The sequence below is a fragment of the Labrus mixtus genome, chromosome 4, assembly GCF_963584025.1.
Source record: "Labrus mixtus chromosome 4, fLabMix1.1, whole genome shotgun sequence".
Classification (NCBI taxonomy): domain Eukaryota; kingdom Metazoa; phylum Chordata; class Actinopteri; order Labriformes; family Labridae; genus Labrus; species Labrus mixtus.
In genome coordinates, this window is record NC_083615.1 from 13,153,022 (window position 1) to 13,177,821 (window position 24,800).

At 39.8% G+C, this 24,800-nt stretch overlaps 2 protein-coding genes across 2 annotated transcripts in view; one reads left to right on the forward strand and one right to left on the reverse strand.

Moving 5' to 3' along the window:
• Positions 1–24,800, forward strand: part of snupn (snurportin 1) — a 66,434-nt gene that overhangs the window by 31,728 nt on the left and 9,906 nt on the right. The gene's annotated exons all lie outside the window — the stretch shown is intronic.
• On the reverse strand, positions 632–24,217 carry snx33 (sorting nexin 33). Its single transcript, XM_061035916.1, has 2 exons — positions 21,853–24,217; positions 632–4,207 (listed from the first exon to the last, which is right to left on the reverse strand). The coding sequence occupies exons 1-2, from the start codon at positions 23,282–23,284 to the stop codon at positions 3,954–3,956; spliced, it is 1,686 nt and encodes a 561-aa protein (XP_060891899.1). The 5' UTR covers positions 23,285–24,217; the 3' UTR covers positions 632–3,953.

Here is a 24,800-nt window from a genome sequence, read left to right on the forward strand (position 1 = left end):
AATTTCATGGCAGTCCATCTAATAAGTGTTAACATATTTCTGTCTGGACACTCAGACAAATGTCTGCCATGGCGTTACCATGGTTCAAAACACAGCAAAATATGTAGTCATGGTCAAAACACAGAGATAATAGATATAACAGATTGTCTTCTTCAACCCCAAAAACCTTGGATCTAACACATCTGGCTGGATGTGCACACGCTTCTTTGTCTCATTTATTTTGCAGTAAATCTCTGTGTCAGTATGTTTATATGTACGCATAAATTTGGACAACAGCTCCTGGCTGATCTTGTTTGGATTATATTCAGGACAAACTGCTTCTTTGTGTAATCACATCCTGTTCACAAATAAGGATATCAATTATTGATGAAGTGAAACAACAAGTTGGATTAAGACAAAAACAGGATTAAGACCGAACACAAATGCTTATTGCCTACTGGGTTTCTTTTTGTACACTTAAGATGAGAGGTATGTGGAATATTAACAATTAAATATGATGCTCACATCTTCCAACTAAAACGAAATACTTGCACAGTCTAGATGTAATGTGTGTTTGGAAATCCCATAAATAATGCTTGAAATGTTTAATATATCTGTTATACAAATCCACAAAGAAGAGAAAGACAGAAAGTGATCTCCATCATTGCTTTTATTAAGACCTCTTTATGTCCCCTTCCCTTTAATCATTTGACAAATCACTTACTGCAAATCCACATCTGTTATTTCAGAGACTGAAACTCAAGCACAGACTTCCTGAAACTCCCCAGGTCACACATCCATGTAAAGAAACAGTCACTTGTGTGAAATGCCTGGCATTTAACTTATCGCACAGCTCTGGAACATGAGAAGAAAGTGTCGTTATGAAACCTGATTAGAGCTGCAAGCACTTCCTTGAATGTGTCTTTTTTTTTTTTTTTTTTTTTACTTTCTCTTAAGCACATTGCATGTTTTCCTTTTTGCCAAAATCTCTTTGCCTTGTCCTTTTTTTTGTTTAGTTTTTCCTTTTTTGGAATGTTTCTTTACTAGTTCCAAATGAGCTCTTCACATTTACTCAAAACAGATTTGATTACAAAACCAGAAAGCACATTTCATTTCACAACAACCAAACAGAGTAAAAAAAAGGAAGCCCGGTAGAAAAAATGTCTTGACTTCTTTGGTCTTGGAGAATCTGCAACGGGGTTAAAATGCTGTATGAAATACAGATGTATGAAAAGCAAAGGTTTCTTCACAAATAAACCAACCAACACAACAACAGCACATTTAGACAGCAAAGGGTTAAAGGCCGCAGATGTGGACAGAACAGTACCAGTCTTTTCTGAGTCACACACACACACACACACACACACACACACACAGACACAGACACATAGACACACAGCCTGTTTGTTTACTGAGAAATGTACAATCTGAATCAGCACATCTTTGTTTTGGTGGAACCATAATAAAGGTTGCAACTTCAACTTCTGAAAAACAAATTAACTTTTTTGTCTCATTTCTCATGCTTCTACAAACATTCCACTCAAAGATCAAACCCTTTTACATCACAATGAAGAATCGATGCCTAACAATTGGCAAATTAACTCTAAGGAGGATGAGAAGCGTGTCAAGCTCACAAAATCATCGCCTGCATCACTTGAGGTAATGCTTATAAATGCAACACAGACTCCAAATAAAACCTCTTAGGTTAACACGACTCTAAAGATAGTCTCGTCAAACCGCATGTCGCCATGAAGTTTTTTTTTCTTGTTAAAGTGAATGAGTAATGTTACTGGAAAAACTCTAATTAAGCAATAAACACTCAAAGGGTGAAGAATGACAGGACGAATCATCACAGTCACTCAAATCTCATTTAGAGGGGAATATTTTGTTCACTAAATGTAAAAAAATTTATATTTTAAGTTTCAATTCATTGTGATCACAGCTGGAATAAGAGCAGAAAAGTACATGTAACTTTTGTGATTAAAGAGATAGTTCAACATTTTGGGTACATTTTCTATATGTTTTCTCGCAGAGAGCAAGACGAGTGCATCAATACAGGCCTCACGTCCGTAAGACAATTCAAGCTTGTTAGCTTAGCTTAGCTTAGCATAAATACTGGAAACAGGAGGGGAACAGCTAGTCTGGCTCTGCAGAAGCAACAATCCCCACTTTTAAAATTCAACTGTTAACTGTTGTGTATATCAGTTAGTTTAATCCTTACACAAATCCCAATTATAAGAATTACTTTTTTATGACTGGGAGCTGTGGCATAACCAATAGGCTACTAAAAAACAGGGCTGTCAAACGATTCAAAGTTTTAATCGCTGAATTTTAACAGCTCATCGCAATTAATCAAATTCTTAATTGCATATTTGAAATTCCACTATTTTGCATTGAAAATGTTCTTTTATTTGGATTTTTTTGTACTTTCTTAACCAACTTTTATTTTGAAACAAAACACAAAATTCCACCCAGACCAAAGGTTTTGACATAATCATGGATAAAGTAACTCATTACAGATCGAAAACTAAACTACTTAAGCCATTTAAAGTCACAACAGGGTTGTTCTGTTCCATCACTGTGACTACAGGGAGACGCTGTATTGGCTCACCCTGAAGGGACAAAATAGCAATAGCAAGAGTTCATGTTGACAGCCCTACCAAATACACCAATTTACCTTTTTGTCTTGTCTTTTTCTTTGAACTGACCAAATGAAACATCACTTTTTAATAAGCAAGTAATAATCGAGGCGGTAGGCAGAGCTAAGCTAGCCATTTCACTGTATTTCCCGTCTTTATGCTAAGCTAAGCTAAACAGAGCTGGTTGTAACTTTATATTGAAAAGACAAAAAAGTGTGTTTGAGGAAAATATAAAACTACTTAAAGTTACTGTTGCGGTACAGAGATCATTTCAATAGTATAATGTGGTCTCATTTGTTCCTATGCGTTGTTTTAAAATGCTCGATATTAACCTTAAATCCTGCCGTTTTTTAAACCCACATTGCATCAAACACTAAACCCTAATAATAATAAGAATTTGGTTTCATATCAAGTCAATGTTTGAATTGAAATACCTGACATGCTTCCTTGATGTTCTGCCTGATAAAACCGGTTAATCCACTTCAACCATCTCATACTTTTCCTTCCAGTTAGCCAGACGAACCTGCTGCTACAGACAACCATTTCATTTCTTTTTTTTTTGGTTTTCCACTGTGGAAAAGGGAAACTGATCAGCACAGCCATTGACTCATTTAACTCAACTCTCGCACATAAACACACTCACTCCCACAGACACTAGAATACAAGAACATGTGCAAACTTGTTTCTACATACAATTCATTCCTATCAAACACAAGCCATGCTACAGACAACTGGTCTATTTTAAATAACTCCGTTTCTTAAAGGCACTTGCTGCATGAGATAAAGAAAACAAGTGAACTCAGACTCAGACAAATCAGAGACACTGACATGTTAGTGTATGACCAGAACACTTAACTTTATGGATTGTTGTACAAATTTGAAGTCAAGTAATTTGAATCAGTCCCAGCAGAAGCCAAAGTGCATGATGTCGGAGAGAAGGGGACAATTTCCAAACAGAACCCGTTTCGTGGCATGTTACACTATAAAAACCAACAACTAAAGATTTACTATGAATTTGAAACCTATATTGTTATTTTAATGGTACAAACACCTTAAATTATGTAAAGTAAACAATAATGCTGTCATACTGTCCATGTGATGTGTATATCATGAATTAAAGGTACAGTAGGTCTTTTAAAAACAAAACAAAAAAATGTGACTTTGAATCCATCAAAGTGAAAGACTGACCGGCTTCTCATGTCTTTCCAGTAACTCCTGCTGCATTTATCTGCAAGTCTTTTGAAACTTATCCAAACACAGAATACCTTTAAAAAAAGAGTTTTCTATTATGTCTGTGTTTTTTTTTTTTGGCATCTTGGCAGCAGATCGCCGTCCTCACAGACAGTCGTACATGCGCAGCGTGCGCTCCAGTTGCTGGACAACACGCTGGTAAAAGGCTATCTGCTCCTTGAGGTAGGCCTGCATCATGTCTTTGAAGTCCACCTCTCGCCGCTGATGGAAGTGGCTCATCTCCGCCTGGAGGGCAAACCCAACTGTCCGGCAGCGTTTCCTGATGCCGTCCGCCTCGTCCTGGTCCATCTTCCCTTCGTCACTCATCCGCTGGCTCTCCTTCACCTTGGCGAAAGCACCTTTGGATGAGACAAGAACAAAGATTCATGTTAAGACAAGATTATCAAAGTGAGGTGAAACGCCAATCTGATAAAAGCTTGTTCCAAAACCAGGGTGAACCTTGTGTTATCTTTCACATGTGGACGTTTGACTTTGTCTGCTTTCTGTTGGACAAACATCAGTGGTTAGCTTGTGCTAGCTAGCGGTAGCTTTCTGTGTAGGCACAGGCAGCAAACGTACACACTAAAGTCCTGCAGTGAGTGTGGGCTTCTGGGGGGGGATGAGCCCAGGTGGAGGGTCCCAGTTTGAATGTTGTATTTACAAACCGCAACATAAAAAATGCTACTGACTCCACCTTTAAGGTAAACACTAATAAAGTACATCAGAACTAAATATAGGCCACTATAAGCTCATCAGAAGTCACTGAAAAGCTATATAACATGTCTCTGATTTTAACAATAATTCATAAAAACCCTGAAACAAAAGTTGTAATAAAAGTTGAATACAGTCCTCGGGATGGCTCAGGTTTTTACGGCTCTTTTGGGTGGGTCCGTGTATTGCTGTACATTGCACTATAAGAAAAATGACTGCTTCAGTAATCCTATGTAAACATCTCCTCCATGGCACTCAGCAGTTAAAACCGACATTGTAAATTTTGACTCCAGAATTAACTACTGCAGAGCTGCGCGCTTTATAGGTAAAGCAGTGAACACACCACACAATTACTTTTTGTTTCATTGCATACCAAACGTCTAGTTCCAGTGCAAAGCGGACAAGTTGTAACCACAGTCATCCAGACTGCCATGACGTCACTTTTCCAGAGAAAGAACATGGCAGCCGTGTTCCTCCGAGTTTGTCTCAAGCTCGTACAAGCGGAGATGCAAACCAGAAAGAAGACAGATCTCAGTCAGACATCAGGTAGATATGCTAGGATGGGTTTGGACAAGCTGGTGTTTCAGGTATCCCACAGCAGGGTTCAGGTTTTTTTTATCCGTTAACTGTATCTGTGAGTTTGATGCCGCCCTGGATTTTTGTATGAAATTCCTGGCAGAAGTCTGGGAAAGCATGAACAGCACTTCCAGTCTGTTCCAGCGAGGAGGCGTGCGGACTGCAGTCTGTGGTGCTGACCTACATTCATGTGTTCTGTTTTCCACATGAGAGGAGAATGTGCATCACCAGATAGCATGTCTGTGGGACATAAAGGAAAGGCGCTGTGGTTGTGTGTGTGTGAATGTGAGCGGAACGAAGAATTATGGGAGGGGGGGTTGAATCAACATATTTGGGTTATAGCTATAATGCAAAATCTCAACCAAAAGAAAGACTTGCTCAATTATTGCAGCTACATCGGATGTCTAAAATTATGCCAAACTATGATATGCTGCAAAAACTACACAAATATAACAATTTAAATTAAAAATTCAGAGCTGGTTAGAACAAATTCCTTCCTACAAATTTGGATATCTTATTACAAAGTGGTATGCTCTTCCTGCAGCTATATGTGTTCTCTTACATGATGCAACCTATTATCATTTAAGCTGCAAAACACAAGCTTTAAAATGTCAGAATAAACAAGCCAGGCTGTATAGATTTTCTTATATTCTTCAATCCAATTTCTTCCATCAAAATTGAACCTTCTCATCACAAAGAAAGCTTGAGTTTCTTCATCTTGAAGCTAAATCTGCAAACATGATGTCAAACTGTTATATAAAAGCTGCAAACACAAGCTATAAAAAAAGGAAAAATGTGACTTAATAAAACAAAGAGTATTTGGGTTGCCTTTGTTGTCTAAAACATGATTACTCTTAACACATTTGGATCATCTCAACACAAAACGAGCTCGATATGCTCGTCCCAAAGCTAGATCTGCTGTCGAATATGGTACACAACCATGATTTTAAAGCTGCAAAACAAATTAAATATAAATGCTGGCAGAACAAATACAGCATTGTACATTATCAAGGTGTTATGATATTCTACATTAAAAATAAAAGAATAAACAAACCGACTTCTTGGAACCATCTCATCACAAAGAAAGCTTGATGTGCTCCCCTTGCAGCTATTCTCCTTACATAATGCAAACATGGGAAGGGGAAAGCCAAGGGCATTAAGCTTTCCTTTAATTGTAAAACACCAGAACATGTTAAGATCTGAAAATGCTAGATCTTCTTACAAAGGAGGTCTGATTGTTCTCTTTCTCATAGCTCTTACTTAAATTTAAAAAAAAATGACAAATCCCTCTTTCCCACAGCTCTGTGAAGTCACCAGATTTGTTTATTTTGCCCAACCAGACTGGCTACCACATGTTTTATGGCTGTCCCTATAAGAGAGAATCAAACTATTTCACATGTGACAGCTTCATGGGGCCTCTGCTGGGTAGATATTAGTGCTCTGTAGAGGATAAAGAAAGAAGAAGGAAAGCAAAGGAGGCTGCAGAGTTTCTGCAGGGTTCACCAAGGTAAACATAAGATCTTTCTTTATATGAAAGAGGCTGTGATTAACTAAGATGATTAATGATTATACCTAAAACACATACAGTACACAGGTGGGGAACATATTTTAAAGAAATTTAAAAAAAATTGGGCTAATTAGTCACTCCCCGCTAGGTGCTAATGCTAACTCTTTTACTGTGAATTAGAGCAGCAACAAATTCAGCCAGTTTCACAGATGACTGGAGTAGATCCTGAAGTATGTACTAATTCAAAAATAGACTTTGAATGCATGGATCCATGAATCCAGAATCGTTTTGAATCGAAAATAGATTCTGAATTGAAACGTGACCCCAAGAATCAAAATCGAATCGTGAGACACTTGCACATCATGAGAGGTTGAGCTTCGGTAGCAAAGCCATACTTTTAGCTACATGGCTGTTGATGCTGACTTAAACTCTGCCTCCTGCACATTACTCTAGTACACGCAAAACTCCAACGTTTTCTTTATTATTATGTAACTTGTCCTGACATGCCCTTTTACTTATGGATTTCAAAGTGTTGATTGGCTTTAGTTTTCAAGACCTGCAGATAGAATCCTACAGCATGTGTGCGTTTCAGATAGAGAGCGAGAAAAAAGAAGAACGAGGACAGTAGATTAAGTATGACCTCAACCCCCCCCCCCTGGGAGACTTAACTCATGCATCTGTTAGATTCCCCATTCTCCCTCCCTGCCCTCCCTGCTGGGCCCTGAGGTCACTGCATGATGAGTTCAGGAAGTGAGGCACGTCTTCGTCTAAATCCATCTTGTGTCTGTTTAACATGTAATCCGAGAAAGGAAGTGAGTCTTTCAGTTATTTGTGTGTGTTTACCAGACGGGATGTTTGTGGGCTCTTATTTCTGTATTAGCGAAGATGACATTTCCCAATTTTGCTCCTTTTTAAGCAAAGCCAGCGTTATATTTCTGCACAGTGTGCACATTATTTAAAGGTCCAAACATTAGAAACACACAGCTGTTTAAAGACAAGTGAGTCTAATTATAACTTGTTCTCATCTGGAGCCATGGTCTCATCTGTCTCCAGTCACAGCTAATTAAATCATTATTCCTGTTTCACCATAAAGCAGATGCTTCATTAAAATGGAGTTGGGCCTCTTAAGTTAAAGCTAGTTTGTATAAATAATAATAGTCAGCTGACTGGGAAGTGTATGTAATACATCAACAACATGGACTGATGTAAACTTTCCGATGAGATACAGTATTTTACTGTAATTGGTGTTTTTCATATTAAATTCTAAAAATAATCAACTTGTTTCCTGCTGTATTTCAGGACATGTTGGTGCTGTGAAGAGTTTATTTTTTTGCCTACAAACTAGTTAGCCCTTTAAACTTCCTGAGTGACAATATTAACTATATTTCCAAAACTGAAACATGAAAATGTTCTTTGGGTGAAGCGAAATGACCCAACCATAATAAATCATAATAAGAGCCTTCAAAAGTTGCACTTTCCCTTAGAGGTTAAGTTTAATAAGATACAACAAAAAAAGCATCCCTGCTCACTGCTTCACAATCCTCTCGAGGTCTGTGAGTTTGTGTGTGAGTGGGAGGGGTGACACAGTACTGGGTTAAAATGTGAGAGCATATAACCACTAGTATGAAATGACTTCACTGCTCCAATGCAAACCACAAACACACAACAACCTCATTTTCCTTTAAGACTTGGAAGCGGGCTACATTTCACTCTCTCTCTCTCTTCCGAAGCAAAAAGGAAAAAATATTTGTCAGGTAAGGACATGACTTTTGCAAATCTAAGATAATGGGAAGTGGTTTGAAGAACCAAGTGACTGAAACAGCCATTACTGAGATATATTATATTCCTAAAATACAAAGTAAGTCATAAACTGCCAGTCTGTAATATTCAAACTGCTTAAATGTCCAAAAACTGACGAGAAAATTTGACTTTTTTAATCTGCCTACTCAGAATGACTCATCAACATGGAAACTAATCAAATACCTACATATAGGAAGGATTAGTATGTCTGTAAGATCAGTGGATGTTATTTGCAGTTGACAGATGAGGAAACAGAATCATCTTTCAAATGAGGACAAATAAGGCTTGTCACCACAAACACTGGCCATTAGTGAATAGTTCTGTGTGCGTGCGTGTGTTTGTGTGGAGTGTGTGACGTCTGTGTCAAGCACGGCAGTGAACTGATGAGATGTTTGTCCTCTTTTAACCCCTTGAAGAATAAAAGTAACAACACAAAAGGGCTTTCTGTGGAAACATACTGATGTTAAAAATATATGTTTTCTTAGCTGAAGACTTTTTGGAGCCACCAGGAAGTGGCTCAAAAAATGTGTCTATGTGAATTAGGCCAAGCAAGGGGCTTCATAATGTTAGTGCTTACAGATTGCCAGTTGAAGGCATGGGATACTTAATCCCCTGTTACACCTCGTGTGAAATGTGTAAAGTAGGCAGAATGGTGGGGCAAGTCATGGCGATGTGTGTGTGTACATGTGTGTGTGTGTGTGAAGCTGCCACTGTGTGCTCAGACGCAGTATCTCCTGCACTTCCGCAAATGAAACATAAATTCACTCACATGGACACCAATAATAAACCATTATGGATGCAATGTGTTAGTGCAAGGGAATATAAAGGCACAACCTCGTAATGGCGCTGTTGCAGAAGTGCAATATGTAAAGGGCTAGAAGGACACTGGAGGGTTAGCAATTTGGGCTAGTAAGTGTTTAGCTAACACGCTAGCAAGCCACAATCTCGCTAGTACAAGTCAGTCACCTGGACTACTTAGCACAAGATCTGTCTAAGCAGCTAGACTAGCTAGTAAACAATTAGCTTACTTTCAACTAGAATTAGCCTAACAGGATTTAGTTAGCCTAGAAGTTTCTTGTAAAATAAGTTGATACGGTTTATTCAACACATTTGTATCAATAAAAGCTGTCTTAACTGTCTGCATTCCTCATTGTTATTACATTTCTGACAGAGTGGAATTTTATCAAATTGGATTGTCAGCTGATGAGCTACAACATCGTCCTCCATTTTCATCAACAAGTAGTTGGAGCTAGCTAGCTAGCTCTTCTACAATTCACTTAGCAGACGCTTTTATCCAAAGCAACGTACATCAGGGAGTAAGTAAAACACAAGCAACATTGACATTTAGAATTTTCCTCATGGAGGATCAAAACCTATTTAGCCTATCTATCTGTCTATGATTTCAACCAATTGGTCCTACTGAAAAGACAGATGCACAAGGATGAGAACGAGAGAAGACAAAAGGATAAAGACAGGACATTTGTAGAAACTCTGAAAACGGGGAGGAAAGGGAGGCTTTAAAAAAAAGGAGAGGGTCAAAAGGACTTTTCTGGCTATCAGGGGGTTTAAAAGCCTCAAGTATACACAAACATGGAAAAACCTACTGCTGAGTAAGCTAACAGTATCAAGAGTTTACAGCAGCCACTCACGTACACAGATAAAAACAGGGCTCGAGTTTATGTCCTTAGCTGGAATGTGCTCAGCTGATTTTTATTCATCTCAAATATCCTTTGTCCATCTCTCTGCAAGCTTAATTTTTACTCCTAGTAAAAGGGGATGGGATAGGCTACTGACGCAAATATTTCCAATAGTTTTTTTTTGTTTTTTTTAAATTCGACTTCAGGGATGAGGAATGTACAAAACAGAACCACCCTCTTTAGTTGCACAGGAAATTAGTTACCAGAAATGTTTAATCTGCAGCCGGGCAACTTCTTTTGCACGCTCTAGATGACTTTGTACACATCAACATCTTTGTTTTTGCAACTGTTACACTTGAAGAAATAAGATGTGAAGTTTCCTACAAGCTCCAAAGCTCATTGTGAAGTTTTTTTAATTAAAACCATGCAAAGAAATGTTCAACAGATGTTAGAATGAGAGGCTAATCTAAAACTATTGTACACTTGTTTTTTGTCAATCCACCCACTGGTCTGACATGTTCTCATCAAGATGTAGGAATACCCTCTACACTGATCTTGAAGTGAAGAAAATGATTAATTCCTAACATTTGGAAAAGCCCTGGTTTGAACACACAACACTCCTCTGCGGAAGTATTTAATTTGTCCCTTATCCGCTCAGGTTTCCATCCAATATTCTTACTAAATGAAGGCTGTTGTCACTACACAATCAAAAGTTGGACAGATTTTGGGATAAAAATAATTGGGATTTCCAGCTGCCATTTGTAAAAAACTTTGATGACAACATTCCTTTCGATTTTGTTGAAGTCGTCTATTTGAACTCAGCCACACAAAAACTAATCATTAAAATAATTGTATGTCACTGAACATCAAGTAAAACACTGCAGTATAATTTATCAATGTGACATCATAACTCCGTGTCTTAATGCTTTGTACTCTGTGACATTACATTGAAATATAACAGTACAATTCTTTTGTTATGTAACATTTGTATTAACCCTTCTGAGTGTTTGCTTTGTAACTATTGTCTCTTATTTAGTGTTGCAATGACTTGGAAGAGGCAGAACTTCTGAAAATTACAACATGTTCCTTTGATGAAAGATGTTAGCTGATCAGAATGGATGTTGTCCTTGTTGTAATAGTGAAATAATCTGTGCAATGTGGAAATGTAACCTCAGTTGACAACCAAATGAAATGACAATGAATTTCCTACGTCTTAACTTTTATGGTTGCTAAGGCGATGTGCAAACAACATCTTTTGAAACCGGAGAAGACAGAACGAAAGCTGACAATGCTCTCCTCTAAAGGATGGAGGGCTTCGTGCTCCACATGAACTGCACTGGAGGTCTATTGACAACAATTTGGGAAGAATTCATCTCTGAGCTAACTAGTGTAAATGAAGCCAAGAGTGAATGGATCAAAACACAAACAAATACAGATGGCATCTATTTATTTTTTTCCATTTATTCATTACAATGCAAGTACTTGGGAGAGTTAACCTCCAAAACCACTTTTCCTGTCAAGACTGATGTGGATTAAATCCTCTCCTAGCATGCAAAGATGAGTAAGTGACTGGGTTCAGCCTAAAAAGCTACATATGCAAACACATGAACATCAGTAGGTTTTCCTCTAACCCCTTCTGGGTCTCTATTCAGACCAAGCAATACAATGGAGATAGACAGAGAGATAATGACACCATGTCAATAACAGGCTTTCAAACTGTAAATAGCACTGCATGTAGATAGCATTATACATGTACATAATTGACCAGTTAAGCACTTTGAAACACCCTGGGAACACAAAATCTGTCAAATAACACCCAATAAAGCTGTTGCATCAACCATGTCAAGTGTCTATTCACACAACAGACACAGGGCATCAAAAGTATGCAGCTCAGAGATATGTTTTACCTCTGTTTTGGTCTCCACCAACTTATTGAGAAAAATTATCGGGCTTCAAAGCCAAAAACAGCACATTTCACAAGCTACTTGGTAACTTTGTCAGTTGCCTGATTAACCTGGAAATATGGTTTAATTTGCAGTGAGAACAAATTGTAAAGTTTGGGTTAATGCAAGACAAACTAATTGGCTGAAAGACACAGGCTCATGCATTGCATGCTGAAAGACACAGCATTGCAATGAGGTAATACTGCAACTTAAAGCTGCCTATAGGGTGTTTTTAGCCGGTTGAGAAATGGACTGAAATTAGAAGTAATTCCTCTGGAAGTCCTTCAAAAGCAAAGAAGCACATAATCATAAAGATTGATTATTTCTATATTGGCAAATATAAAACTGCTGCTGTGTGGTAGGTGTTAGACCAAGTGTTTAACTGCACGCTGCCGAAACAGCCCCCTTTTTACATTTTCACAGAAAGGACACTGAGTGATACAAATGATTATTAAAAGATAGTAAGGATGGCTGTTCATGGGAAAAACCCACTATAGGAAATATACAGGACAAGATATCTTTGTCCACAGAGGTCACCAAAATCAACACAATCTGAAAGTTCCTCACAGGAGCTTTACATAGACTTCATTTCTAAAGCTAGGGATACTGTTTGTTCAACATCGCCTTAATGTTTATACTTCTATGTATATTACTCAAGAGGTTAGCTATAGGTTACCATGCTACCTTTGATACTCTGAGTTATTGACTCTTTATTAAACATAACTTTCTGCCCCATGAACACAGTGTTAGAGATGTCTTCGACGTTGTTATATGGAGATTATAGTTAAAGATGACGTAGTATCAGACCCCATCGTAGACTGAAAGGCAACCTTTGCCTCCAATCTTTTGTCAATTCTCTAAATCTTCTTGAGTAGTACAGAATATAACAAAATGACATGGGAAAACTGTGGGACCAGTCTTTTATTTTTCATTTCTACCAAATCTGTCTTAGTCTTGCTTTTTTCAGTCCAACACCACTTATCCACTAAATCAGTGCTTCTTTAAGAAGGGGAAGGAGGCAGCGGTGGTAAAAACCGAGTTCTTGGAAACATCTGTAATCCCCTTCAGTGTGAAACAACAGTTCACTGGGCCAACACGGACAGGAATGCAGAAGCATGAGGGCAGACAGTGTGTGTGTGAAGAGGAGAGCCTAGCCTGTGTTACGATTTATGAGTACACAAACAGCAGAGAGAAAACATTTGCTCTCCACAGCCACCAGAGTCAGAAAAACGACTTTAGCCAACAAAATAACGTACAATCAACGTTCAAAAGGTGCCATAAGTGGGACGCTGCACGCTCCTGAAACCAAAGCCAGGTTTAACAGACTGAGGTTTGTCTACCTGCTGACAGTGCAGCATTTTCTGGTGTGCTGTAACCGGTGTAGGGAATGTTAATCTGTAACATGTTTGCAAGAAATTGAAAGTGAGCGCTGGCAAACACTTCAGAAGCCCTCAGACCAAATGCTAAAAGTTGTCCCTAAGTGCATGCAGGTACCTTGCTAAATCTTGAAGTTAGACAACTCGCTGATAATGCTGAAGATCCTGGGGGGGATTTGGCTCGCACGTTTCTTCAAAACTGCTAACAAAACTTATTTTTCTCTCTCAAACTCATAGAGCCTGCATGTGGTTTTGTAATGTGTTGCCATATGGAGGACAACTAAACTCTTGTCCAGATTAAAAGTCTGGCCTGCATGCAGGAGGCATCCCAGGGGAGCTAGCTCATTCTTACTCTGAATAAAGCTCTGCTATGGTGTGGATCATAGAGGGTTTTATCCCACTATCTTGAATGGCTGGAGGCTGAAAGGGAGGGCAGACGAACACTTTCTGTCCTTTAAATGCCTCAAAAATGAGGCAAGATCAAAGGAAAACAGCTAAGGTCTGGTGCATTAAAGTTAGGTTAAATGCTATGCATAATAACAACAGTACTTTTGTAAATGTTCCAGATTTTAAACTCCAATTATTCCAATGTGGGTTTTTCTAGCTGTCCCAGAAATTGCAGTTCAATTGAATGTACAATTACTTCATTGTTTTGTCATCTCAACAAGCATTTCACTGAAATTGTTGCCTTGGATTGCACAGCGTGTCATTCTGGGGACGCAGGTGAAGCCAATCCAGACCTCAAGCTGAGCCAAAGACTCAGATTTCATTTTACATGCAATTGGATCGGATCATAATAACGTGGTGACCACACAGCGGGGCGGGTTGGTTTCATTGTATTGTGTACTCCTTTGTGTTTTATCCAAAGCTTTAAGAGGTGGGTTTGTCTTGGATAACTACAAAATCCACTGAACATGATATCTGCTTTAGGCTCACCAGAACCGGTAAAAACTATGATCAATTCAATCTGGCTATCAATGTAGAATAGAAGAATTCAAATTTCAAATTTGGTCTCCAAAGAGGTCATAAAAAAATCTGAGAGGATGCTTATAATCATTTATACCAATTTTATAGCTTTCTCCACAAAAAGTAATAAGACAATAAGACCGGTTCAGCTCCTGATGTTTGAGTCGTCTGATTGTGACTCAAAGAATTGAGCAGAATCCCAACCATCTGAAAATATTCACAGTAGTCAGTAAATGTTTGGTAACAAAAGTCTTCACATTCCAGCATAATCCTGAGTTGAGGCATTAGTAAAAATAAGTAACAGTAAACATTTAGGCCCATGTTTGTACTCTAAGCTAGGAATGCATGCTAAATGAATGGGTCAGTCTCACACTAGGGACCCATCAGAGTATGCTTGCTCCCAAAGTTCAGCTCATTTGTTCAGTAGAAGACAAACGCACCATACTCAGGTACTGTGCCCAAGTCTGCTTTAAAAGGGTTACTCGGGCATGTTTCATGTGTACTCCAGTACAGTCCGTGGGAGATGGGTCAAACAGGAAGTGGACCGCTATATGGCTTAATTCTAAACGGCTCCTGTTGCTTCAAAAACAGTTGTATCTGCGCAGCACGGCCCGCTTAATCCTCTGAGCTGCACGGTAGATGTGGCAGTAGGAAGAGGGCCGTTGCTGGCGTCTCAGAAATAATACAAAATCCACAGTTAGCAGGATGGACTTAGCCCGCTGGTGGTTGCCATGGTTGCTTCCTCTTCCTATTTGCAAACTAAATATGTGCATACAGATATGTGCACGCAGGTTTACTCGGGTCCGAAACAATAATGCCTAATGTGAAAACGTTCTTAAGCTAGTGCTCCAATGATACAAAATAAACGTACAAAGGTCATGGCTAAAATTCTGATACTGAATTTAGAAAATGAAATACCATCGCATGTAGCCAACACCCTCAACACACTGTGGACAACATAAAAAAATGTCAGGCTTCAATAATCGACCATGGACGTCCTCACACTGGCTAATCATATTACTGCAATGCCGCTACTGTTGGTTTGTTTGCAGATGAATTGCGTAATTTCTGTGGAAAGCAACGAGTGAAAACCCCACCTCATTCAAATAAAAAGGTAAGTTCCAATATTTGAGTTTAGATTTATACTTGTTTCTGTTTAGATGCTTTCTACAAAATAAAGATATGCTCTAAACTACATTTGTAAGAAGACTATTGTGGGTTTGGGTCTCAAGTGGCTTTTTAATAATACCAGATGAACATTGCTCACTTTATGATTATGTATAATAACCCAAATGACTACTGCTCGTTAAACAGGAGACAGAGCAGTGACTTCAGAGACCAGGATAACCAACAAACAGGCCGTTTTATTGTAACAATCAGTGCAGTTGTAGTCAGCAATGCTCACATCTGCCTCTCACACAAGAGGCCCTTTTATTCTGTTGAAACTAAATGTAGTTAACCCTTCAGATCAAGATTTTCAAATGTTTTCTAACAAGATCAAGGTCTAATCATAGAATTAGCTTTGGAAGAGGTTCAAAGTACGGCATTGCAGACCCAGGCAAGATTTATTCTGCCCATTATTGAAACAAGACAGACAACTGTGATACGGGTGTCTTCAGTGGGAAAGATAAAAGACAAAGATGGATGTGAAGAGGATAACAAAACAGACTGACTGACTTTCAGGTTGAGCAACAGCAGAGACCAAAAGAGACGAGACTTGAAGAATGGGGATGTTTGGAGCACACCCTGACATTTTTCTGACATTACCCAAAAACCTCTCCACCCTAGATCCACTTTATCAAGGCCACATGCAGTCGCTGCCCAACACCGCATCTCAAAGACAGTTAACATTCCTGAAGTTCACATGCTCACCAGGATCACTGTTGGAATAAAAAACAGCTCCTGCAGACTTCGGTGAAAGGGGGGGTGGGTAGGGGTCAGGCAGGAAAGAAGCAATGAGGAGATGAAGAGGAGGAGGAGTGCACCGGAAAAGGTCGACCTCAGTTCTGTGTGTTCTGAGTGTTGCCACAGCTGTGTCTGCTTCAGCAGAACACAAGTCACATCAAGGAAAGTTATCTGGACCGGCAGGGGAGAGTCAGCAGAGGGAAAAAGGTCTCTGGCTGCACAAAAACACTGCTGAACAACCTCCTCCTGTACAGAATTGTTGTCTTTTGGCTCTGTCTTCAACAAACAAGTCTGTTATGATACCACTACCAAAATCATACACATGCTGGTTACCATGGCAACCTCACAACGTCAACAAGTCTCCAGGAATCTAGGAATCTAGTCGAGCCTGTCATGATTCACATCATGGCAGCCCTTCCTTCTCCTTTTGTGGTGTTGTTTGTCATTCCCTGTCTGTTTAATCCTCATGTGTCTCTCCCCTGTCTGTGTGAGTGTGGTGGGCGGGGTTCATGTTATCAGGCGGCGCCAGGTGCAGCTACTTGGTCATCAGGATCTAAACTACAAAGACTTCCCTCTGCTTCACCTCGGCGCCAGGTTCTTTCACCAGCTTGCGTGGTTTGTACTCGCTTGGCTTCTCTGGATGACTAGTTCTCGTGTTATAGCTTGTGTAGCTCACCTGGTTTTTCTTCTCTGCCTTGCGCCAGATCGCTGTTCGTGTTTTGCGTCACCTCCCCTGTGCTTTTTGGACACCACACTGGGATCACGGACACTGCCACTTGGAACCTCGCACTACCCCTCCCCCTTGCTCTTTTGGAGTCACGTTTGGAAATAAACCTTTTTGTAAACTTTATCCTGCCTGTATGAGTCGTGCTTTTGGGTCCAGAATTTGTACTAACCGTAACAGAGCCCATAACACCCTTTGTATTTGGCAAAATCTATTTTTTATTTTTTTCTCAAATGCTTTAGCAAAAATAATTAATAAGGCAGATTATGTAACAGAGCCAAGTTAGCGTTTCCCTCTACTTTCATTTGTTAAGCGAAGCTAACCTCCTCCAAACTCAAGGTCCATCTTTACCCTAGAGACATAAAACAAGTGTTGGTCATCTCCTCTAGCACTCTGCTACAAACATGAGAAAACATATTTTCAGACCACCAACACCAAGATTCAATATTTCTATATCTTTAGAATTAATGCCTGAAACCGCTGGTAGGTGTCAGATAAAGTGGCTGTCTACATGGTGCCAAAACAGCCTTTTTTATCGTTTTTTTTTTTTTTTTTTTAACATTTTCACTGAAAATATTCATGAGTGAAACATTTGTCTGTTGCAAGAAGCAGGGAGAGATTGTTTTTTGTTAAAAAAAAATAGAAAATAAAAAAAGTACTGTACAGAAAGTATTTTAAGATGGACAAAGCAACCAACGGACAACAGATGTCTGGGAGTGAAGCCAAATATTTAGAGCTCCCCCTGAGGACTGGCTGCAGGATAGGTCATAAAACCCGCCTCTGCCATGTCACAGAAAGACATGGGTCAAACTCTAAAGCTAGAATACATGTCAAATCATTTTTGGATTCCGTCGTGTTATTTTTTTTAAGGCTGATTTAAGTCTAATTTTACTCAGAAATTTTGATTTTCTTAGTTATCTGATGCACAAAAAGGGTGGATGATACAGCAGAGCACAGCAGAGGAGAAAAGGACAAAAAAAACAACTAACAATACAGTTATCAAACTTTCCATAACCGTAGGTGTCTGCTCAGACTCAGGAATCTGTTCTGCAGTGGACTTTACCGAGTACGTCAGTAAGCAGAGGGGGTGAGGCTTTAATTCTGTGGTTTCATTAATACCAGACCCCTTCTATGCATGTCTTGGTTCCAAATAACGTCACCGCACAATAAGTCAACGCCCAAACGCAGGGGTATGTTGGCTTCACTTTTGTCCAACAGAAGGAGACAGAGAAGTGCTGTTCATATTAATATACAGTTAATGGTCTATGACAAAATCAGCAGGGTCCACAAGGGGTGTCAAAATCGTTCTCAGGAACTCTTTGAGCTCTCTGTCCCAAAAGCTGGGACAGAAATTGCGAAAAAGGGCTTTTGGGTATTCTGCATCCTCAGCCTGGAATCTGTTGCAGAATTAATTGAGGAGCTGGTGTCCTTAAATGGTTTTAAATCTAAAATGAAAGACATGGAAGCAGATTCAATAGGACGTCGATGCTTTTAGATTGACTGCTTGAACTACCGACTCCAAGTTTTGACTCAAAGATGGTTCTCTTTTAATGCAACATTTCATGTTTGTAAATTGTACTTTGTCTCCCGTTGTGTCTCTGTCTGTAACTTTGTGGTTTTGCTGCTGACTGTCTTGGTCAGGTCTCCCTGGGAAAAGAGGTTTCTTAATCTCAATGGGACCAACCTGTTTAAATAAAATAAATAGATAACCTGGGCCTCATACAATAGTCTATAATTTTGCAAAACATTTAATTGAAATTTGAACAATATAAGAAAGACTATTTAAGAGTCTTAGATCAATTAGTTTGGCCTTTACAAATGATATACTTGGTTGTTTTCTACATCTCAATCTAGAAAAGCATTTGTCCTTATTGTTTTAATGCTTAATACACGCCCTGATATAAAAAAAGAATGAGCACCATAATGGCACAAACACATTTAATGACCTAAAAAGTATTTCTTCAGCCTTTCTTCATAGTTCTGAGAATGTTCTCTTACATGAGGAAGTTATGAAGTTATTTTTGACAAATGGGCTCCAACTCCAACAACTGTTTTGTTTCTTCATATTTTAAACGTGGGCCCATTTGTCTACTTCCTATTTCTGATACAAAGCCAAACTTATATATTTTTTTGGCTTGTTGTGCTCAAGTTTTGAGATATCCACCTTTGTCGTCCTAATATAATGAGGAATTTCCCCTGTGGAGCTCCAAGTGTTGAAACATTACATGTCAGAGCTGATTTCTCAAATAGCCACCTGAAACTAATATTTCCTTTTTGTGATTCGAGTGAACTTGCCCTTTACCATCATTCAGATGGGCTTTGTTTTCCTTATTTATATCTGGGTGGAGTGACTAAATGTACCAGATGACCTCTGTTATAATGAGCGCCAGCAGTTTGTAGGAGATAACGTTTGGCTGATAGCATTATTCCACGCTGGTAGCAGCCCTTTCCTTCCTCCTGGATTTACTCTGATCAGCTGATAAAGGATTTTTGAGAGAGAGAGAGAGAGAGAGAGAGAGAGAGAGCTGAAGCAGAATGCTGATATGCCAGAGCCCTGACTGTCTTGGACGGAAACTTCACAAGAGTCACGGTAAAAAAAGGGATCCAGACCTAAGCAGAGCTGATGTTCCACCATGGAAATCAATCATTGTAAACACGACTGTGGCAGAGTATTCAAATCAGGAATGTTATAGTTACATGAAGTATGCTTCATGAATTTACATCAGTATGGTTACTGATTAAACTCCACTATCCTAACTAATGTGACAGTAAATAAACCGTGTAACATCAGATTGCAAAATATATCAGCAGCAAATCTCAAACATCTGCCTCATAGGTTCTAACTTGTCCCTGTTGGCATCTGAGCTGTGATTCACAGTTCGGAGTGCAAACCAGATAAACCACTTGAGGAAATGTAATGGCCAAAAGACACATCACCTGACTCTATTTTTTACACATTCACCTGCGGAGGAAGTAGGATTGTTAAAGAAGGAATACTGAACTGAAACTCTTTTTCATCTGCTGCCTGTTCATTTGGGGATTATTAAAGAATACAATGGCTAGTTTTCATAGTATCAATATCTGGTTTGTCTTGACTGGAAAAAAGTGGTGTCCATTTGTCTTTGGGAATCAACAAGTTACTAGAAACCAGGAACCAAGAGATTTCAAGGGATACCACCGTCATGTTCTTTTATGTTTACCAATCATGATGAATATGTTCAAAATGTATTTGATTGCCTTGTGAACCTACAGTACAGAATCATCCGAGGAAAGCCAAGGTCTCCAAACGTAACGCTGTGAAGTGTTTTGGAAGCAGTTTTGTTACACTTGTTGAAATTAACTTTACATCCTGGAAGAAACTAAAAAAATAAGTGTCTGCTTAGTCCTGTAATGATCACAGCCCAAATTGAATGATTAAATGGCGTACCTTCGCCTGTCTACATCTGCCTACCTACACATTCTGCCTTTGCACTTGTTACACTCAGAGGTATTTTCATTCAGGCAGCAAAGACAACTGTGCTTCTCTCTCCAACACTCCCTCTAGGACTCATCCTGCACATCTGTGGTGTGATATTCTATCGGTGTGTTTCTATATCATGATCAAATCAATTCATTTAAAATTCACTTCACATTATGGCCTGTCCATGGAGTGGACTGCTAAGTCATGAATGAATTATTCCTTGAAATACTCTCACCAAAGTCCTGTTTGCACTGCTTGACAAAGTCCATCATTGTTATAAAATCACTTGTCAAACACAGAGAATTGGATAGTGTGTACAGTAGGCGTGTTTGTGTGTCGGACTGGGTGGAGGTCAAGGAGGTGGAGTTGTTCCCTCAGGCTAACAATGTGACCTAATATTCATCCAGACTCACACACATGTTAGGGTGTGTTTTCATCACTGGGTATAAATGGTGTATGTCTGCATGAGAGTGTCAGCAGTGGAGGCAGAGCCTGACCTGATCTGTCATCCAGAACAGAGTAACAGCAGCGATTGTGAAACAAACTGAGATAATCGGCCATCATCTTAGATTGTTCCCATTAGTACACACTTTGTATATTATTCCTGACTACAATTATAGCTTTTGAAACACTTTCCCATGTTTAGCACGCTGCCTGTCTCAACTGTGGAATTTCCCAGCAAGTCAATCGAATGTGGTTTTCATGTGTTTTTAACTTAATGGTGGTTGTGTCAAAGCATTAAGGTTCAATAATGATCTGCATAATCACTTGACAGCCTTCCCCATTTTATATATTCTTGAGTTTTCTTTGATAAATTATAATTCATTTGACACATGTAATGAATTACTTTTGTAGAGCTCCACCACTCTATAATAATCATTTTTACAGTCGGGATAAACTGGTTTTGAAAGTCTGTATTCAATTTCCATTATTGGGCTTCATCATGTTCAGCCCCATGTGCAATGTTCCTTCACATCACAATGACTATCACGAGCAATATAACTCTTCTTTATTATCTTGTAGTATTATGAGTGTGGTCACTTCTTGGGTGGAGATTAAAGGGACCCTGAGTCTGTGTCGATAATGCCGGTAAAGTCATACTTACCTTGCTCAGTTAGTTTACTTTTTATAGCCGTATTTCTCCTTATTAAAGCACGGTTTTCTCTTATATTTGATGTTTGCGCTGGTACATGAGTTTCCTTCAGGATTAATATAGTTTAATCTGACCTTCTAAGAAGGCCATCTATTGGCTGGTTAATATTTCTTCAGCTCAAAACAGGAAGCTGTCACTTGACATGAAAGGAAGCTGCTGGAATTGAAATTGGAAGATATTCTGAGGTTTCATATAATATCTCTCAAACAAACAAACCACACGGAAACTACTGATGGATGATTTTACCTTTCTGTAGATGAATGATGTCAGGGAAGTTGGCGAGCAGGCCTTGGTAGAGCGACAGCTTGTCCAGCATGTGAAAGAGGTCATACTTAGGTTGCTCGGCAAACATCTCTCCAATGTTCTCGTAGGTGCGGCCTGTATGGGAGATGGCGTTGTTGAAGGTGTCAGAGCTGTGGGGAGGGTCCAGCATAAACGCCTGGCTGATAGACTGGAAGGCATTACCCAGCCGCTGGAACTCTTTCCTGAAGCCGCCCAAGTGTTTACGAACCAGCTCCGAGGCCACATGTGTGAGCTGCATCACGCTGTCGTCCATTTTCTTGGCGAAGGACTTGAAGGAGTCGATCCGCTCCTCTACGTCCTGAAGGTCCTGGTGCTCGTTGGGGATCTGGAGGGTCAGCATGAAGTGTGCACCCACCATCTCGTCCTTCTCTGCCCGTCGCTTGCCCAGTTTCCACTGCTTGTCGTCGGCACACATCAGAAAGTGCTCAAAGCCCTCGTACTGGGAGAGGACTGGGTGACTTGTCATGTGGTTCATCCAGAGTACCAATCGCCTCTTTCGCTTCTCGATGAAGTCTTCCTCAAATCGCCCAGTAGCCTGCTTCTCGGGCAGGTGAGGCACGGAGATCACAGTGAACTTGTGCAGTAAACGGTTGTACAGCCAGTCAAAGTGTTTGTAGCGTCTGTAGACGGGATGAGCAGTGTGACTCGGTGTGACCCGGTATGAAATGTATGTCTTGATGCCCTTGAACTTTGTCTGTTTTGTTGGGTCTTCAATGGAGCAGGAGAAGGGCTGGGGGCTCTCCTTCCATCCAGGCCCCAAGGGACCCATGTCAATAGTGTATGACTCAGCTATCTTTGCCATCATGGGTACATCACCCAACACAAACGCTTCGACCCCTGAGCGGACAAAGCTGGAGAATCTGTTCAAGTTCCTGCCCACCATGCTGCCTTTCCTGGAGCTGGAGATGCTGTCCTGTCTCTCCATGTGTGGTTTTGAGCGGTAGTACACATTGGGGTTGTTGGACTGTGGGCTTTGATGTGCATGTCCATTGGCCCCAGGGCTCCTGCTGTGGTCAGCATCATCCACCACCGTCGATCTGTCGTCCCAGTCATCCCAGTCATCGTCGTCGTCGTCATAGAAACTCTGCTGCAAATGCAGGGACGAGTTTGGGGTCGAGGGGAAAAAGGAGGAGTCATTTCCTAAAGATCCTGCCGGGCTGATGGAACAGTCGGTCACATTTGAGTTGGAGCGAGTGCGAATAATCTCCACATAGGATGCTGGGAAGAGACCCCTCTCACCTCGGCTGTTCTCCCCCTGAAACCAGCCGTCCACTGAGTTCTCATCAAAGATCACCAGTTCCTCATTCTCCTTGATGCTGATCTCCTCTTTGTTCTCACTTTGAAAAGTGTAGATTGCTTTGGCTTTCACTGACATCTTGATACTCCAGTGGGTCCTAAAAGCAACAAAATCTACATGCACATAGTGCCTACTTTGTAATGATGTTACTGTCTGGATGCATGCTGTTTTGGAAACATCTGACACAAGCTCACTGTAATATTCAAACACATCTCAAATTACATGGCAGCTGTTGGATCAGGTGTGCGACAGCACAGCGTATCCTATGCAAATTTAATGATCTTACTTAGTAAACAAAGTCGAAGTCAACAGTTATGTAAAACCATTACTGCCATCTGCCAAAAAAAAAAGAGAGTCTAAAATATGTCTACTGTGAACACTAGCATCCTCAGCCCATTGAGGCTTTTGCTCTATTGTCTCTCATAAAGCCTAGGCTACCTACTCTGCTTTAAAGTCGAACCATAACTTTAAGCAATAAAAGGATCTAAACCACGATAAGTCCCTCATGCAGGCTCTAACGATACCCTCTTTCACATAACAAACACAACAGGTTCAAAAACAAAGCTGGTTTTCACCAAAGAGCTCCTCCAAAAGCAGCGCCGGTGGGTTTAATCCTCAGAAACTGGACTGCAACCTCGCATTGTTCACTCATGGGACATGGGATCCTCATTTCGGGACGTTAAAAGAACGATCCTTGGTTGCAAATATTTCCAAGACAAAGCGACCCGGCGTGACGGTATCCCTGTGCATTGTGAGCCTGATCCGCATTCCCTCAGTCTGAAACTTGCTGCGTTTTCCTTGTAAACAGGTTCCTGCGCATCTTCTTCACTCGATCCTTTAAACTGAACCAGAAAGCAAAACCGGCGACCAAACAATCTCCTTCTTCACAGTATCATCACACAGCACGGGTCTGTGTTATTTCTTTGGGTTTATTCCTGTGCGCGCTGCAACAAAGTAACTCTTTCCATGACGTTAGGCTTGGACAATTGAAGGCAACTTCGCCTTTTTTTTCATCAACTCCTTTATACTCTGTGAACGTGGCGACACTGGCTCGACACCGCCCTCTACAGGACACACAGAGTATAACCTGCAACACAAACGATCACATCAAAGTTAAACTCTATAATGTAGAAGCAGCTGTAGTCCAACTCTGTCTGTTAAGAGTCGTAACAGTTTGATTTTAGCAAACGATTTAGTTTAGTTTAGTTTAGTTTATTTGCACATTTTTTGAAAGAAGAATCAAACAGAAAATAAAAAATAAAACACATGTGCAGGTGAGGTAGAAACCCACGAGGGCTTATCTCAAAACCTCACCTTAAGAGATTAAACAAAGTTAAAATAAAATACAGTAAAAAAACAAAAAAAACAAAGTAAGAATATTTACTATCGCAAATAAAATTTACCCAATTTAATCAAACGATTTAATCACGCCGTGGCTTCATTATGTAAAAGACACCACAATAAAGCTAATACAGTAAATTATATATTGCATAGGCTACTTGCATGCTTTCATACTGTGCAATATTTATTTTATATTTCTGCAATATTTTACATTTCATACTGTGCAATATTTATTTTATATTTCTGCAATATT